The 18,109-nt window shown below is 40.7% G+C and overlaps 1 protein-coding gene across 1 annotated transcript; it reads right to left on the reverse strand.

Annotated features, from left to right (window-relative positions):
• Positions 1 to 3,311: 3,311 nt before the first annotated feature.
• Positions 3,312 to 17,784, reverse strand: LOC131228523 (MLO protein homolog 1-like). The gene is made up of 14 exons (XM_058224224.1): positions 17,659 to 17,784; positions 13,432 to 13,489; positions 13,084 to 13,316; positions 12,347 to 12,463; positions 11,998 to 12,058; positions 11,702 to 11,787; positions 7,834 to 7,908; positions 7,492 to 7,580; positions 7,349 to 7,398; positions 7,234 to 7,274; positions 6,981 to 7,154; positions 5,368 to 5,403; positions 4,890 to 5,018; positions 3,312 to 3,789 (listed from the first exon to the last, which is right to left on the reverse strand). Exons 1-14 carry the CDS (start codon positions 17,782 to 17,784, stop codon positions 3,418 to 3,420), a joined length of 1,647 nt encoding a protein of 548 aa, XP_058080207.1. The 3' UTR covers positions 3,312 to 3,417.
• Positions 17,785 to 18,109: the final 325 nt, after the last annotated feature.

The following is an 18,109-nucleotide window of genomic DNA, read 5'->3' on the forward strand; positions in this document are numbered from 1 at the left end:
AGGGCCATAGCCTCCACAGACATATTGTGGATGGCCAAATGGGATACCAGAAATGTTTGGTTCTAGCATACGGGCGCCATAGATGTCCCTGAGTGAAAATCCCTAAACCCGATGGTACCAGAGGATGACTCCAACGTCGAGACCGAGTGGATATATGAGCGCATGAGGGTCGAATACCAGGAGGCCGCGTCTTCCACTGTGTCGTGGTCGGTTGGAAAGGAGTGTGGCTTTACTCGCCCGAGGGTAGGGGGCAATACTAGGCTGAGTTTGACTAACTCGTGAATGGGTTCGCCATTGACGTGTCGGATAGGTATTGACAGACTATTGGCCAGGCGGATAGTGAGGTTTCTTACGCTCATTTGGACTGTGTGGCTTGGAGAGCGGCAGTGCCTCTTGGAGTGTACTAAACCCCGGTGATTATCCAGAATGAGAACTGTACTGATACATGATGAGGATTGTCATGCTTGAGTTGCATCTCGCATCGCATGGCCGTGTTATGGCCGATAGCATTCATATCTTGCACCGCATAGCCTTGGTACGGCTGATTGCATTCATGTGCTCATCACCATGATTCCGCATTACTCTGACCTTGCATTTTGAGCACGCTTATATTGCACACATACTTACACCACCCTCTAAGCTTTCTATAAGCTTATGCACGATTGATGCGTGCAGGTGACGCTAGATCGTGGCTGAGCAGGAGAAGGAGCATGCCGCAGAGCTTCTAGAGTTTCGTTATTGTTATCATTGTATTTTCCCTTTCAATCGCATTGTACTCAAAAGTTTTTGATCATAGTGGATTTTGTGGTGGTGTTCTTGTGGTTATTATTTGTGGGTTATGCTTTTGGTTATGCTCATTATGAATCAGACTGATGATTATAAACCCTCCTTGTAGTATCTCAGGATCGAAACTTGGTGAATGGGTGCCGGGAGCCAAGAATGGGGTTCTACGGAGGCTGTCGGCGCCGGATTCGGCGATCGAGAATTTTGTGAGCTCGGTTTCCGAGTTCGGGGCGTGACAGTAATTGTACACACTAAAGGAGGAGAGGAGATAGATTTATAACAACACAACACCTTTTAAATGAGATGCACTGTAAATTAAAAGGGTTTGTGATAAGGTTATAGATGTAATGAGTAGTGAGTACCTCATGTCGAATACTATGGTAGAAAAGCTGTAATTGGAGATAGAAAAACACATATCTCTAAACACAATTGGATGAATCAAGGAGGTGAGCAAAATAAAGGCAATTGAACGATTCTATATTTTATTCTCCATTAGTAAATATTACGAGGACAAAGTAATGTGTGATGTAGTTGACATATAAGCTTGTCACATGTTACTTGGTTGACTATAACAATATGATGCTAACGCTACGCATAGAGACCAGGATAATATATTTATGGCCAGGATAATATATTTATTTTTATCAAAGATGGTAGAAATATCATCATTGCCCTTAGAAGAAAGAAGAACCAACCCAAGACCTTTAAAGTGGAGGAATAATCTCTCATAATTGCACCTGATTTCATAAAAAAAAATGAAGAGATGGGGGAGATTAATGCATTAGTTGTGAAGGGGAAATAAGTAGAATCCTTGAATATTCCAAAGAAGTTGAAACTGATGTTGTAGGAATTCAATGGGTTTATACCGGATAAACTTCCTGACGAGTTGTCCCCCATGTGAGATATTGCTTTTGCTTAGGTGGAGTTCACCTTCAACAACATGCAGAATTGATATGCTGACAAGTTCTCATTTAAGGTTGTGTATGATCATGTTCCCAAACATACACTCGACTTGGTTTTTTTGCCTAAGTTATTGGTTATGAGTGTTGCAATAGAAATTATGGCGGACCATATCACAATAGTGCTTACCAATGTTTGGAAGAAGTTATAACAGGAGCCTATTGCTAAGTACAAGGAAGGGTTAATAAACATCGGTGCTATGAGATGTTTGAAATGGGTGATGAAGTGCTAGTTCACCAATTTAAGGAGAGATTTTCGACCGGAATGTATAACAAGTGGAGGAACAAGAAGATCAGCCTTGTTCCGATCCTCAGAAAAATCAAGTATATTATTAATCCTCCCGAAGGCATCGAAATCTCATAGCCTTTTAATATACCAGGCTTGGATGAATATCATGAGCCAAGTGGAGGGGTATGATGTAGGATATAGCCTAGATACGTTCCTAGCATGGTTGGACCAAAAGAAGGCAAAATGGAAGTGAAAGTAATCTATCAGATTCGGGCCTAGTCCTATGTAAGGCATGACGTAATTGGCCCTTAGAAGCGTCCAATTTGAAGAAATTCAATTCAAATAGGGAGAAATTGTCATTTGAAGTGTGAACCATAAATCAGTCATAAATTTTAATCCGAGTATTGTTATAGGATGTACAACCTATCAATCTTTACCCTAATGGGCCATTCGAAGTCAACCAACAGACAAAGTGGGTCATATCTATCAGTTTTGTGAGAAAACTCACACTTCTAGTTCAAAAACGGGATTTTAGAATTTTTTTTCTTTTATTTATTAATTTTAATAATTCTATTTTTGTCATATTTTTTTTAGTGTTTTAGATTTCTATTTTAAAAGAAAAATTACTTGTAATCATGATAGAACTCTTATAGCAAGGTTTATTTGGATTTTCTATTTTCTTCAAATTAGGCTTTAAATGAGTTTACTATTTTGGATAATTTTTATTAGGTTTAGAATAGCAGAGAAATCATAAACACTTTTTTCCTTGTAGATCTAAGAAACTACCTCGTGGATTAAAGGTTCATATTGCCTAGAAAAGATAATGTTCTTCTTCTGCTCATTTTACACCCCTTCTTTGCATCATCTATCCTTGATTAGGAAGAGCACATGGTTGGAAATAGTGTACGGAGCAATGCCCAAGAGCTGTGAGCTAACGCAAACATTTCACCATAGTTATAATGCAAATGAGTTGTGTGGCACCATTATACCCTAGTCACGGAATCCACTCCGGCTATCATGCACATCATCTATCATTCGGCCATGGCCCAAAAAATCATGCCAATCCATACCACAGATGGGCCACACAATCAGTAAATCATGTCAAACTGATGTCCTAATTGACTAATCCACGGAAATCCAACAGCCCACGAATATAAAAAATTGTTGGACAGTCTATATTCAACAATGATTGTACGTTAATTAGAGATTAGAACCACTCACTCACGTGTATCAACTAAATAGATAATTTCTTTCCTGCTTCAATCAATCTATTAAAAAGAAAAGGCATATGTTACTACCAAACTAGAAATGGCCCACTTCTAATATTGTTACACCCAAACTAGAAATGGCCCACTTCTCAAATTGAACTTACAATGTACAAACATCTCATATCAGTTATCGACCTGCACCCTTGGAAATCCCATGAAGTTGATCATGGGCCACCCATCAAGGCTTAACAAACGAGAAATCACGGCTAAGATCTACATCTCTTGGTGGTGATCGATCATGCCTCCTTGGATGATAGCCACCATGTCGGACCGGGGAAGAAGGCTCTGGTTCAGAGAAGTCCGTGTCGGACTGGTAAGACATAGGAGAATTCGGCACACTTTCTATGTCGACCACATTGGATTTGTGCTTGTGGAGCAAATGTATGGGAGATGAACTATGGCTAGGTGTATTATCGCCGCTCATGAACCCAGATGGAACATCTACTCCGGCCTTCTGCAGCTTTTTCCTGTCCTTGGCCGCCTTTCGCCATTTCATAAGAGCTCTGGCTGTTTGCTCCTCGAAGATTGCCTTCTTCATGTGAGATCCCATCTGTGGATGTGCAGCCTCGTTTTATGACTTGGTTATTAGAGCTAACTTGTTTTAGTGACTTTGGTCCGTAATTGAGTCATGACTCAGCCAAGTGAGGGGAGACTGGGCTGAGTCAGGCTGAGTCACCCTATATTCACTAGGGGTGCACATGGAAATGGAGGAACCGGTAAACCAAACCGGAACCGACCAGACTGCACGGTTTGGTCTAATTTTGAAGCGCAACGGTTTTGGTTCTGGTTTTGAAAATCAAAGAACCGGTTAATTCAGTTCGGTTATCGGTTTAGGGTTATGTAGAACTGACCTGGACCGTGAACTGGACCGTAAAACCGAACCTTGAACTGAACCTGGAACTGGACCCCTTAGTCAATAAATATTTAAATATTATTATTTTTTTAACATAAAAAGAAAAAAATGCCTAATATTTCTTTATTCTCCTCCACTTTCTTGGCCTCTCTATCTCTCAAGAAACGTGCAATTGAATTAGATTATAAAAAAAAAAAACCATGCAATTAGACTGGATTGTAAAAACAAACCATGCAATTGGACTGGATTATAAAAAGCCCATAACGGTCCTGTTCGAGTTCTGATTTTCCTGGAACCATTGGGAACGGTTTGGTTCCGGTTTCACCCCAAAACCATAAGGCCGAACCGAACAATGTGCACCCCTAATATTCGAAGTGTGAACTAGATCAGGCTTGACTGAGTCTGAGTCGACTCAGATTTATCCTCGTGTAATGTTTCTGCAGGTAGTCTACTAAGAGCTGTTAATGGGGTTGGGATCACTGGCTAAGCCATCACATCCATTTCAGGCCACTATATCAGACTCGACCGAGTCCAAGGTCCAATCATTGGGTGAACCACATATGCATGAATACAATGGATGTCTAAGAAAGATTCACGTAGGCCCATGTCCCGCTTACTATCTACAGGGCCCACCATGTAACTGTCTTGGTCCAAAGCTAAGGTTGGCCCAAGGATTGGGTAGACCACACATGCATGAAAAAAGATGGACGGTTGGAAGAAAGATCAACCAAAGGTCCACATTCAACGTACATGTGTGGCCCATCTGATAGATTTGAGTCATTGTAAAAAGAACTCACCTGAGTTACTAAAGCATACAAGGGGAATGTGATGTAGCTACATAAGAACTGGAGGACAAGTCCCACGAAAACTCGAGCCAGGTTCATCCCTATGTTGGCGTGGAAGCAAGATGTCAACCCAAACTCGTACTGCATTTCCAACACTACTAGTTAGGCAGTGCGAAGAGGAATCTTATGGCCCATGGTAGAGTGATCTAGACCGTCCATCCTATGAGTCCCATCATCAATGGGGGACCCACAAAAAAACTTCTGGACTGGTAGATGGAAGTCATCTAACCTTTGGCATTTTTTGTTAGTCACTAATGGAAGGGTTAGAATCTTCCAAGGTAGGCCATTCAGATCAACGCTCTTCATCTAGATAACCAAACCATGGGCCCCACTTATACTGATGATAAATCAAGACCCTGTAATTTTTCTAAACAAGAATGCTGTCTGTGCCATGTGTAAGTAAGAGAGAGGAAGATGGAGGTTTACTTACCCATACCCACAAGAAGTATGCCATCTGAAATGCATTCTGCTCAAACATAATCAGTTTTGGTTAGTAGGAAAAAAATGTTTAATTTGAATGGTTTTATTCGTTGAACTCTCTATTTCAAAGTGGAAATGAGCAGCACGTGCAAGATCAGAGCCACTCATCAGGTGATCCTCACTCTTCAGATCCCATGTGTAACAAATCAAGTCGATGCGATCATGGAGTGGTCCACACATGGGCAATGTAAATAAACGGTTACGAGAAACTGCTGATGTTCCAAATTTCATGTGAAGCTGGGGCCGGACTTGATGAACCACAATGTTTAAGACATGCTGCATGCATGGTGGGACATCGCCAGATGAGTGGTTCCAATCTCACACACATGTGAGATGTGAAATGTAAGAAGTCCAATGAACTAAGGGCATGTTTAGATGCGAATTGGGTTAGTGCAAAGTGACTTAAAAGGGAAGTCATTCACAGGTGCTGTTTGGGGAAGGAAATTCACCTGTAAGTCACTTACAACCTATAAGTCACTTATAGGCAGAACCGCTAGGAAATTTTGAGGGCGGGGACTGAGAAATCACTTCCTTGTAAGTGACCTACAGGCCAACGGCCTGATTTTTTTAATGAGGAGAAAAGGGGGATAATGCACCTCCATTATAATGGTGTTGTGCGCCTTCCTCTCTGCAATTAGTGTTGTTGTGTGCCCATCTCTCTTCCCCTCTCTCCTTCTTTGAATGCAGTTAGGGTTTTTTTATTGGAATCAACTGATTCAGTTAGGCTGTGACAGAGGGGCCCACTGTAATTTGTGTTTTTTTAATTATAGGTATATCTATGCCATTCACCAATTTTGCTAGCTCATTTTAGGGCCCAAGCCCAGACATGAAGTATATCCAAATCTTAGTTGGGCCATACCATAAGAAACATTGGTGATTGAATGTCTACCATTAAATCTCCCCACTGTCTAGTCTATTGAGGTGGACGTTCTTTACTTTTAATTTTTTTTAAATTTAATTATTTTAATGCATCTAAATTGTGCATCTTCTGTCCTACTGTTTGTTTGTTTTGTTTTGTTTTTTTTTTTAAAAAATTTATATGGGCCATAACATGCTATGTGAAACAAGTGGACACCTATTTCTACGCATTGGTATATCTATGTGATTGGGTGCACTAGATGGATGACTTTCAAATGGGACTACACTACACATTGTACAACTAAAATATAAAAAATGGCCCACCATGGAATAACATAAGAATTAGCTTAAATATTCATCTTGGCAGGCTTAATAGAATGATATATTTGGTGTCAAGATTTTTTTCATGTGATTCTAACATCTTGAAATAATTCTCTCCTCTTGGCTTTAAACATACAACTTCTTACCTGTAAATAACTTATATGCTATCTAAATACAAAAACTAATTTATCTATAAGTGACTTACAACTTACATCCAAACAGGATCACCTGTAAGTGACTTTCACCAGTACGTCACTTAATTACAACTTAAAAAAACTTGCATCATCCAAACAAGCCCTAAAGGAAACCTACTTTTTACCCCATTTTCTTTATTGATTGGTAATGTAAATTTCATGTGCAAAAAAACAGAAAATGAAAAATTACCTGAAATAAAGTAAAATGTATCAAGAAGAGGATCCACTGGGGACGATTGAACCAAAAGAACTTATTACTAGGCTCAACCACTGGGGCTCCTTTAATGACAGCCGTCCGCTCTTCAATCTGCTGGGCCATCTCCATGATGATAACTTCAAGCTTCGTGCCAACCATGAGGAGTATCTGTGGAAGGCAATTTTGAGTGTTAGATGTGGCATTAAGTAAGAAATAGTCAAGGCTAGAGAGGGCTACAGGATCTTACAATGAGAGGCACCAAAGACATCCAGAAGAGTGTGTACCAACCTGCAACATTAGTGGACCAAATGAGTAGAGTGCGAGGATATGGAAAGGGAATGGAAGATGAAAGTATTGCATACCATAGACATTGAGAATCATGAGCAAGACTGCAAAAGCCCATAGCGGAATGCTGTGGGAGGAACTTCAACATTTAGCTAGATACACACGTATATATAGATAGATTGAGAGAGAGAGAGAGAGAGAGAGAGAGAGAGAGAGAGACCTGATGCCGACAACCACCTTGAAATCATCCTCTAATGATCTCTTAATGTACTTATGGAAGTCGAATTTGCTGTTTGGAGCCAAATGTGCCTACATTTCATTCATTTTAAGACAATCAATAGCTATTGTTGAGCTTGAGATATGAGGAAAAAATGGTCTGTTTGGTTGCCACTTAATAATAAGTTCATCGCATTTTAGAAATCATTGTTTATATAAATTATGGGTTATTAGAATCATTTTAAGCCTTATGATTATAAGGCGATGAAATCATTTTATAATTGGCAATCAAACATGGACCAAGTACTTAGATTAAAATCTCGAAGGGAATGAAAGGGCCCATTACATTGATGAAACCATGGCGCATGGTTAGATAGTCCACCTTTGTTACAGATGCGAAGAACTGCCGAAAGAAAGCTACCTTCGGGTTCACCAAACAAGTCAAAAGAAAATGGTAAAATTAGCGATGTTATGGTCATTTACAAAAACATCATGTTTAGGATTGCACACCTCTTACAAAAATATCTGTTATTTGTCACTTTTACATAGCACACATGTAATATTGACTATGAGTGTGCTTAAACTATAGATGTATGAGCCACTCACATGTGCCTATTAATTGTCCATTTTTTTTATAAGGGATTTTGACTATACTAGCCTTGTGGTATTGTCAAAAGCATAAAAAAATTGACCTCTCAAATATATTCCTTAGTTAGCCTTCTGATAACTTTTTAGAGAATTAATGGATGAAAATGCCCCTACTTTGGAACCTAGTGCCTGTATAGAGTTTCTTCTTCTTTCTTTGTTTTCCTAGGACATCTTCTTCATTTTCAAACATGTCTTTTAGGGCCCCACCACAACTCCTTTTGACCACATTTTCCCGTGTATATTTATCACCATCAACTTCTCCAGTGTATGGGCACTGCCAACAAGTTCTTGGGCACCGCCAACAACTTCTAAAGCCCTACAAAAAGTGTTGTTTTTGCTATGACAACTAGATTTCCTAGAGATAGAAGCCACTGATATGTAGAAGATATTTTAAATGAATTTTTTTTATTTTACTTTTTGTAGAATATCATTTTCTTAGAGATGGAAGCTACTTTTGTTGTGGATAGAGAGGGATGACCATAGTTGTTGCCGTGAGGAGAAGTGATTGTTGGAAGGGTTTTGAGGTCAAGAATGATCATTGTGGTTGTCATGTAGAAGACAATGAAGGAGATAGAATTTGAATTTTTGTAACATATTTCCTTAGTTGAAGTGGCTGTCATGTGTTAAGGGTTTAGGTTTTCATGTGTTAAAGAATTGGGCTTGGGTTCTCGTGTTAAGAGTCTTGGTTGTCATGTGTTAAGGGTTTGAGTCGTGGTTGTCATGTGTTAAGGGTCTAGGTTATCATGTGCTAAGGGCTTAGGTCATGGTTATCATGTGTTAAAGTCTAGGTTGTAATGTGTTATGGGTCGAGGTTGTCATGTGTTAAGGGAGGTTGACTCATAGTAACCTTGACCCTTAACACATGACAATCTCAACCTAACAACCTAAACAACGTTAATACATAATAACCTCAACCCTTAACACAGGACAACGTCAACCTTGACTCTTAACACTACAAGGACATTATTTGTGGGGCCTATTATCGAGTATATGTTAAGGGTCAAAATTGTCATGTGTTAATGGCCTAGGTTGTCATGTATTAAGGGTTGTGGGGCTCACCATTGGATATGTGTCAAATCTACTCCGTCCATTAGATTCAAAATTTAATTTAATGTCAATGGTCAAATAATAAGTTACATTTAAAATTTTTGTAGCCTACAAGAAGTTTTCAATGGTAGGTTTTCAATCTCACTATTTTTTATGGTCAAAGAATGAGTTACATCTACAAATAAAGTGAACCCCACCATAAGAAAATAGTTAGGAGTGAATGACCACCAACCATCGTTATTGATTGTTCTGGACCATTGTAATGCAGGGGCATTTTCACACAGGGCTCGAGTGGGGTAGCCCATGGGATGCAAGGACACAATTGGGGTGGGTGACCCATGTGATTTGGGGCCTATGGGAGATGTCTCATATTCGAGACTCCTCACTGAGGGTGATTAATGCGTATTTCACACCGGACTCGAGTGATGTAGCCCGTGAGATGCGGGGATATACTCTGGGTGGGCGGCCCATGTGATTTGAGGCCCACGAGAGAGGTTCGGCCGAGGTCCTAACTCATGAGATGTGGGGCCTGGGCTATGAGATAAATGGATTAATTCGCCATACTCTAATAGTTCTCTTCACTGGGGGTGATTAATGTAGGGGCATTTTTACACCGGGCTCGAGTGGGGTAGCACGTGTGATGCGGGGACATACTCGGGGTGGGTAACCCATGTGATTTGGGGCTTCCGGGGGAGGTCTCATATTCGAGACTCCTCACTGGGGTGATTAATGCGCATTTCATACTGGGCTCGAGTGGGGTAGCCTGTGGGATGCGGGACATAGTCAGGGTGGACGGTCCATTTAATTTGGGGCCCACGAGGGAGGTTCGGCCGAGGTCCTAACCCATGATATGTGGGGCTTGGGCTATGAGATAAATGGGTTAATTCACCATACTCTAACAGTTCGAGCTTTTAGAGCAAGTGGTTAATTGTCTTGCTTCACATTGTGATGTATATAATTTATCCATGCTGTTTATATATCTTTATAGAACAATTTAGACCATGAGCCCCTAAAGGAGGTAGGCCAAAGACTTTTTTTTTTTTTTTAGCTTGTTAGTACGCCCCACTGTCAATTCACACTTCACTGTTAGCCACCCCCACTAGGGATCGATACCAAGACCTCAATTTTGAAACGAGGTATCTTTCACTCAGTGTACCACAAGAAACAATGATGATTGAACTCCTACCATTGAAAACTTTTTAAGGCCCATCATGATGTATATTTGCCATCAAACTTGTTCTAAAGGTCACAGACTTGTACGACGGGGAAACATAAATATCAACTTGATTTAAAAATCATGTTGCCTCTAAGAAGTTTTCAATGATAGGGTTTCAATCTCACTGCTTTCTATGGTATTGTCAATTAGAGCTTTTGATGTGCCTCATTTTTAAGCTCACGTGGTAAAATGATCTTTTAAAATGGGTGGAATATATATATATATATATATATATATATATATATATATATATATATATATATATATATAGAGTGGGCCCCACAGATCACTTCATAGGTCTTGTTGGAGTGGTACCCAACCCGCATCACGTCCCTTCACATGGGCGCAGATTTCCAGTGAATGCCTTTGACTGGAAGTTACTAGCAATGGAAGTTATGTCGGATCCACTGTGATGTTTGTGAGAAATCCACCATGTTCATCTGTTTTGTTGGATCATGTTAAAACATGAGAATTTTTTTTTTTTTTTTTTTTAAAGGTGCATCCAAAACTCAAATGGGCCATCTGACGGGAAACAGTGGAAAAGAGTTGCCTACCGTTCAAACCTTTTTAGGTTTAACCGTTATGTTTACATACAATCCACATTGCTCCTAAAATGGACCAAGTGTTCATAAGGTCATTACCACTGGGATAAACAAAATTAATAGCCTGATCCAAAGCTTCTACGGCCCCACGAATGTTTCCATCGTGAGCATACAATATCCATTGTTCTATATTATGTGGCCCACTTAAGCTTTGGATTGCTTTATTTTTGGGTCATACCATAAAATGATTTGGCAAAACATGTGAATGGGGTGAATTTCTCACAAACACCATAGTGGGCCTCATAGAGTTTATCTAACACGCTCAATCTGCTTCCCTTCCGCTTCAATGCCCTAACAGGGGCAACACTTTATGCATGGGTGCAGTTATGGGTAAATTCATTCCAATTTTTTTCCAAACAGGTATCAGGATAGTAGCTAGGGAATTTGTTTAAGCCTAACCATTTTTAGGGTGTTTGGCAATACCATGAGTCTACTACGGTCAAAATTCAATTTTTATAATGGTGGTCCACTTGATGATTGGACCTGGCCAGCAGTCTGAGCGAGACCATTTGTCACTGGCCCGGCCCCAGCCCTCAAGCCTATATTTCAAGGACCCATATGAAGGCTCAGCCCAGCCCAGACCAGCCCAGCCCAGCCCAGCCCAGCCCATACAAGGGCAAGCTTGACTTCACGGATGCATTCCAAATGTGCAAACCGTTCTCTTGCGATCGATGATGATGAAATGAAAGAACGAAACTTACCATCCACCTGACGCCGGGCGTTTTGGATAAGCCGGTGTGCCGCCTTACGAAGGACGTCTGATGCGTGAACCTAAATCTTGCCGGATCTGCCACCACACCATCAACCTCAATTTGGATTTCATTGCTATTTAGAACGACCTAACCATTGAAAATAGGCCTGGCAATGGCAACGGCTAGGCCTACATTTTGAACTTGTGGGCCCGGATTAATTCGGCCAGACTTACTTCCACGCTCGGCCCATTGCCAACCCTAATTGCAAATATCACTAATTATCACAAAAAAAAAAAGAAGATTACCGTTTGTAAATTGATATTCTAGAGAGGCTGTTTCTGATTCCCATTTCTTCCACCTCTTCATCTATTTTTGAATCCCATAAAAATATTGCTATGTTAGATAAGTTCAAAATGCTTAATTGAGCAATTTAATCAGCCCATGCAAATTGTACATGTGGGGTCCACTTTTTGGTGATACAAATCGTTCATATGGTGGCTACTGAGAAGTGTTCCCTCATCTGATTAGGCTCTGAGCTGGAGATTGGATGGCTAGGATCATTCCATGATGGGGTCCACCAAATGAACAGATCGAATTATTAAAAAGGCTGGCCCACTTGTGCCATTTCAATCGAGAAACATATGTCACACTTACCTTTGCTTGTCCAAGGGCCATTGTGATGACGCTATACAAGACATGAAAGACGGCCAGGACGAAAATAAATATATGCAATTGGTGGACCCCAGATTGAGATATCAGGGACACCTTGCCCTGCATCAGATTTATAATAAATTAGTGAATTTTTTAAAATAAAAAAAAGATATAATGATATTTTCATAAATAATGTTTTTATTTATTTATATATATTTTCCTAATTCTCACCGGGTTTTTACTGACATAAGTTACTTTTTCTACTTACAATAGTAGATAAGTAACTTATTTGAGATAAGCAAGTGTAGTTTAAGATCAATTATCAATAAAATTTTTAAGGTACTTAATCACTTCAGCTTAATAAGTAGAAACCAAGACAGGCTTAAGTAACTTAAAACCCAAACACTCCCTAAAGAGCCACTTGAATACCATCAAATAAGTTACTTTTTTTTACCTACAGCAGTGGATAAGTAAGTTTGGTTCAAGATAAATTATAAGTAACTTTTTTTTTATTTAAAGTTACTTAATCACTTCAGCTTAATAAGTAGAAACCAAGATAAGCTACTTAAGGTATAAGTTGCTTATCTAAAGTAACTTACAATCCAAACCCCTCCTTAATGGTGTCATGGGCCTAGTTATAATATGAGCCTGAAAGTGTAGGACCCTAGGCTAATGGTTGGGTCAACCTGGCCCTCTAGCTACACTTGGTTCTCCTAGCCAAACAAAATAGGTTTTCTTACACCACGCTGCCCACAATAGTCACCGCCGCCGGCAGGTGCAGCCAAGGCCCGGCGCCAAATCAGTCCATCATCATCCCACAGTAATTTCCGGCCACCGTCGACCTTTTCGTATGCTTTGACTACCTTCTTGCATGGTAGCATGGTGTTTCCAGCTTTGGCAGGGATACATATCTTGGCAACGTATGTCTGGCCCACAGTTAGAAGTAGGGATATGAAGCCCAGTAGCATTAGCTCTGCACATCAAACTAAATAAATAAATAAATAGAGAAATTATCAATTCGTTAGCCAGCAACCGCCCCATTTAAAATATATATTTTAAGGACCGGTGGGGGAGAGATAGAGAGAGGCCTGCTTTGATTTTCTCCAAAGCTTCAAGCATGGCTTTCTTGTGCCGCTTTTGGAACCACTGAACATTTTAAAAAAAAAGGACTGATTAGCATTCTTACGTGTCTATTTATAAGTTACAATTGAGAAGGGATCCACTACAAAGCTGTGTAGATAATAAACTTAAAATGTGATGTGTGGCACCCACCATTATATGTTCATGACATCCCATCCGTCCATTCATGCTCTACCTCATGTTCTCCTTAGATCCCAAAAATCTGGATGATTGGGAACTATGGCATGCCACGCCAGAGGGAATAGTTGGGAAGGGATGCCACAAATGTAAACATACTAAATTGTGTGGTGCCAAACGGTTATATATATGCCATCAAATCCATTCAGAAGACGTGCCCCACCAGGATGAGTGGACAACCCAAAAATCAGGCCGTTAGAAACTAAGGTGACTACACGATGTGATTTTTGAAGTTTCAGGTATGATTTTACACGGCGTAGATCGGCCTGATTTCTGGGCTCTAAGGAGAACACGTGTGGGCACACGTGACGGAGAGATTGGATGTCATGGAAGCTTGACTATATATTAGCGGTTAAGATTAACAGACTAAGCTTTGTAGTATATCTAGCCTCATTATGCAAAAGGAAAAATTACAGTGAAACACCTTTAACTACAACATAATTACAATTATTCACCTGTCAATCATACATAAAAGTTCTATAAAACTTATTTTTTATACATTGGTAAAATGGAATGCATTTAAATGACCCAAATACCCTTTCCATGGAGATTAAAATGTTTGGGTATAAATAACCGTGTGGATGATCCAACCCATCAACCTAGTGAAATCATCCTTGCTGAAAAGTAGTACCAGCATGGCTCGAGCAAGTCATGCTTAGCTTGGTACGTAGACAAAAATTTGTCTGGTATCAGTTCCTGGTTCTTAAGTTGGCGCTAGAGGATGTATGAGGAGACCAGGATCCGCCAGGCATTAGGCACCAGCTGACCCGGTGCTAGCTTCAGACGTGCAGTCGTCAGATGCACGAATGGATGGGTGTGAAGTTGAAGCCTGCACTAGAGGGCGCAGATGAAAATGACAACGTCTCCATCGGCCGGATCTTCTAGAGCATCGGGGGGAGAAGGAGCTCTGATATGTACCGAGTCGGGGATCTGGTACTCGGCGCAGATCTGAGCCATTTGGGACTCGACCAGGATTGAGTCCTCAGGGACGACCGCCTCGGATCGGCCTCCTGAGGGCCCAACCTTGGCCCTTCCAGCCAGATCCCGAGGTATCCTCTACGATCCCGTGACGCGACCCTTGGCTTTTGGGCCCGCAATCTTCTTTGCTGGAGGCTGGAGCGGTATCGCTTCAAAGGGACCGTCAGAATCCCTGCGCTCGGAGTTTGTGCTCTCCGGCTCGGATTCCTCATCCACTGCTCGGACTATCTGGACTTCGTCTGAACCATTCGACATAATGCGATTAAAGGAAAATGAAAGATGGCTTGGGAAGGAGGGAACTCATAGGAAATCGCCTTCCGAGAGAGGATTAGCAGCACAAAGCTCTAAAACTCTCTTAAGGAGTGACATGCAAGAGAACCAAAATGAAAGCGGAAGGCTCCTTTTATAACCTTAAGCGATTGGACATAATCATTACAAACAGCTATCCTTGGAGTCGAAGCGACGTGGCGCCGAGGCTTGCTGTATACGTGGCGGCAAGATATTCATTTAAGCTGACACCCTCCGTACCGTTCGCCGTTAGCACTGAAGAGCATTCAATGCTCCGACGACGCTCCACCTCCATCACTCCATGTACCCAAGCGATTCGAATCCCTAGCTGCGGCCACGTGCCTGCTCACCATAGGTCCACATCAAAAGGTCGCTACCGAACTATGATGCCTTGATCTCGAAGAGCAATGATCACGACTGCTCGGTTTTGATGTTACCGACTCATCATTGGGGGAGGAATGACAGTTCACTTTCCCTGACATTTACTCCTTGCGTCCAAGCATGAACTCAAAGAGTAGAGGGTTTCAGTTATGGGAAAAGATGGGCCAACCTCGGAAGAGACGGACTCAGCTCGGCCAACCTAGTGAAATCACCATAGTAGATTGACTAACCAAGGCCAACAAGCGTAGTCCCAGTTCGGCAGAATAGCTCGTCTAGTCCTGGCTCGGTAGTAACCAAGGCTTGGCTTCCAAGTTCTTTTGCAGGGCTTTCATGTCAGCTTGGAATCCGGAAGAAGCCAATACATGTCCGACTTGATTGCCTCTGACCTAACTCTTCTTACCCAGTGCAGGGGTCAGCTCACTCGTGGGCTTGGACTATTGAGTAAGACCTAGACTTCGAGGCAACTCAGATGAGAGCTCGGTCAGCAGTCACGATTGAGGGATCAACTCTAGTAACGCACGACAGGAATAATGCCCAACGCACGATCTTAGGGTAACCGACTATATTACCGGCTGCGCACATCCCGCTTAATGGCTGAGATCGTGCCAAGATTGACGGGCACAGTCATCTCAATGAAAAGGTATAAATAGGGGACCCATTGGCATAGAGAGGTACGCAAGATCTCACACCTTAAGCCCCATCTACACTACTTAGACCCAGATTCCTAGCCTGACTTTAGCATCGGAGGGTCCCCTGCTCTAGCTAGGGTCTCTTTTGTCCTCCTCCTTTGTAGGCTTACAGGGTTCGGCGCGAGTGTTCGGAGCTCGGCGAGGGTGAACCAGATTTTTGCATCAACAAACTACAATATAATTGCAATTATGCACCTATCCATCATACATAAAAGTTCTATAAAACTTTCTTTTTATACATTGGTTAAATGGAATGCATTTAAATGATCCGAATACCCATTCCATGGAGAATAAAATGTTTGGGTATAAATAACCATGTGGATGATCCACCCCGTCAATTGATTATAGAAAGGTTAAGGCCATTCATGTTGAAAGAGAAGAGCCAAATTATCAAAGGGTTGAAATAATCTTATTAATAGCTTTTTTTTTTTAATAATCTTTCCATCATAAAGAATAAAACTTGTCATATAAAATGTTTGGATGATTGGAAAATGACTCAGATTTAAAGACAAAAGTCCAACACATCGCGTTGCGAAATGTTAGGATGTAATTGAGAAAACCTCCAATGACTTTCCTGGTTACAAAGGAGTGTAACTTTTGCTGATGTGGATGGAATGATTTCATGTGGATGAGACTGATTTTTAGGTCCCATCGTTGAAATATGCTAGTCGGAGCGATTCTATTGAAAAAAGTTGGGTTTATTAAAAAGCACATTTCCATCATTTTAATGAACTTTGTTGTTGATTTTTGACTATGTGTGTGTGTGTAAGTCTTATAAAAATTTCATGATATAATGGTTATTAGATGAATAATAGGTAAGTAATTGTAATTATACTATAGTTTTTGGTGTTTGAAAATAATTCTTCCTCATGACAACACCAAGAGATGACTTTCTCTTATGTATTATAATTTTCCCTCATGACAACATCATCAGATGACTCTCCTGTGAATCGCCACATGTGGGAATGAATTCATGGAGAAAGTAAGGAGTCCCATCTTAGTTTTTACCATTAAAAAATTCTTTAAAAAATGATAGTGACTAATCTTCTCATATGTGGCATTAAGGTCGTATAGCTATCCAGACCATCCAAATTGTGGGTCCCGTTGTGGATGTAGCATGCATTTAAAATCAGTCTGATCAATTAATCCTAACCATCAACTTATGGCTACCAAATGGATGATTGAAGTAAACAGCCAGTAATACAAATTCAAAAGAAGAAAAGAGATGGTCAATATAGACTCCTCCTTGCAAGTTGGGTCTAGATTGCAGTACAAACATTCCACATCTATGTTTTGAAGAGTATTCACCACTTTCTAATGGTGCACCCCTAACATTGGAGGCTATTAAAGGTTTCCCTATGAAATGAGAGAGTTACTTAGGCCTGTACCCAGACAATTAGGTCACTAACCTCTACTATAACAACAATTACAAAGGATAGGAAGTACCTAACAATTAGTTATTTAAAACTACTAAATATGCAAATGGGAGGACATTGAAGTGTAGGCAAATAACTGGACAACCCAACCAAAGACTCCTATACTTGCTGAAATCATAATTAGTAAATGTTCATATGTAGAGGGTGGGCATGGGTCCTTGAAAAGAAAGGGAAAAAAAAGAAGAAGAAGAAGACAGAGAAAAGTGTCTACACATGCACATATTACCTTCCCAAGTGAATGGATTCCATGTTCAATGGCCACCGAAATTATCACAATAACAGCACATACAACCGCCACGGCCCACGTTGGTGTTTCCTTCAAGGTGCGTTCTCCAGATGCATTTGGTGCCATGAATATTGCAATAACAGTTGGTATCAGAGCAAGTTTTTCTACGAGAATGGAACAAGCTTTGCGGGCAAAATTCTTTGCTGGGAATGCAGCAAAATGGGAGAGATGATATCCAAGGAGTATTTGAAAGCAAAAGAAAGCGCGTTTAGTTTACACCACTATCTTGTCATTGAGCTTAATGTTTGCATGCATGACGCCGCTTCGGTTACAATGGGCGGTTGATCCATGCCTTTTATTTTAATTTTCTTTCATTAAAATATTCTTTATGAATAATATAAAATTGTGCCGGCCATAGGAGCCAAAAGAAGAACAAGTCATGGAAAGTAAG

Source organism: Magnolia sinica, chromosome 2, assembly GCF_029962835.1.
Source record: "Magnolia sinica isolate HGM2019 chromosome 2, MsV1, whole genome shotgun sequence".
NCBI classification, from domain to species: domain Eukaryota; kingdom Viridiplantae; phylum Streptophyta; class Magnoliopsida; order Magnoliales; family Magnoliaceae; genus Magnolia; species Magnolia sinica.

Coding starts and splice junctions, on each gene's coding strand:
- LOC131228523 (XM_058224224.1), bottom strand. CDS start 17,784: ATGGCACCAAATGCATCTGGAGAACGCACCTTGAAGGAAACACCAACG. Junction 13,317..13,431: donor TTTGGAGAAAATCAAAGCAG/GCCTCTCTCTAT, acceptor TTTGATGTGCAG/AGCTAATGCTACTGGGCTTC. Junction 7,275..7,348: donor CATGATTCTCAATGTCTATG/GTATGCAATACT, acceptor CTAATGTTGCAG/GTTGGTACACACTCTTCTGG.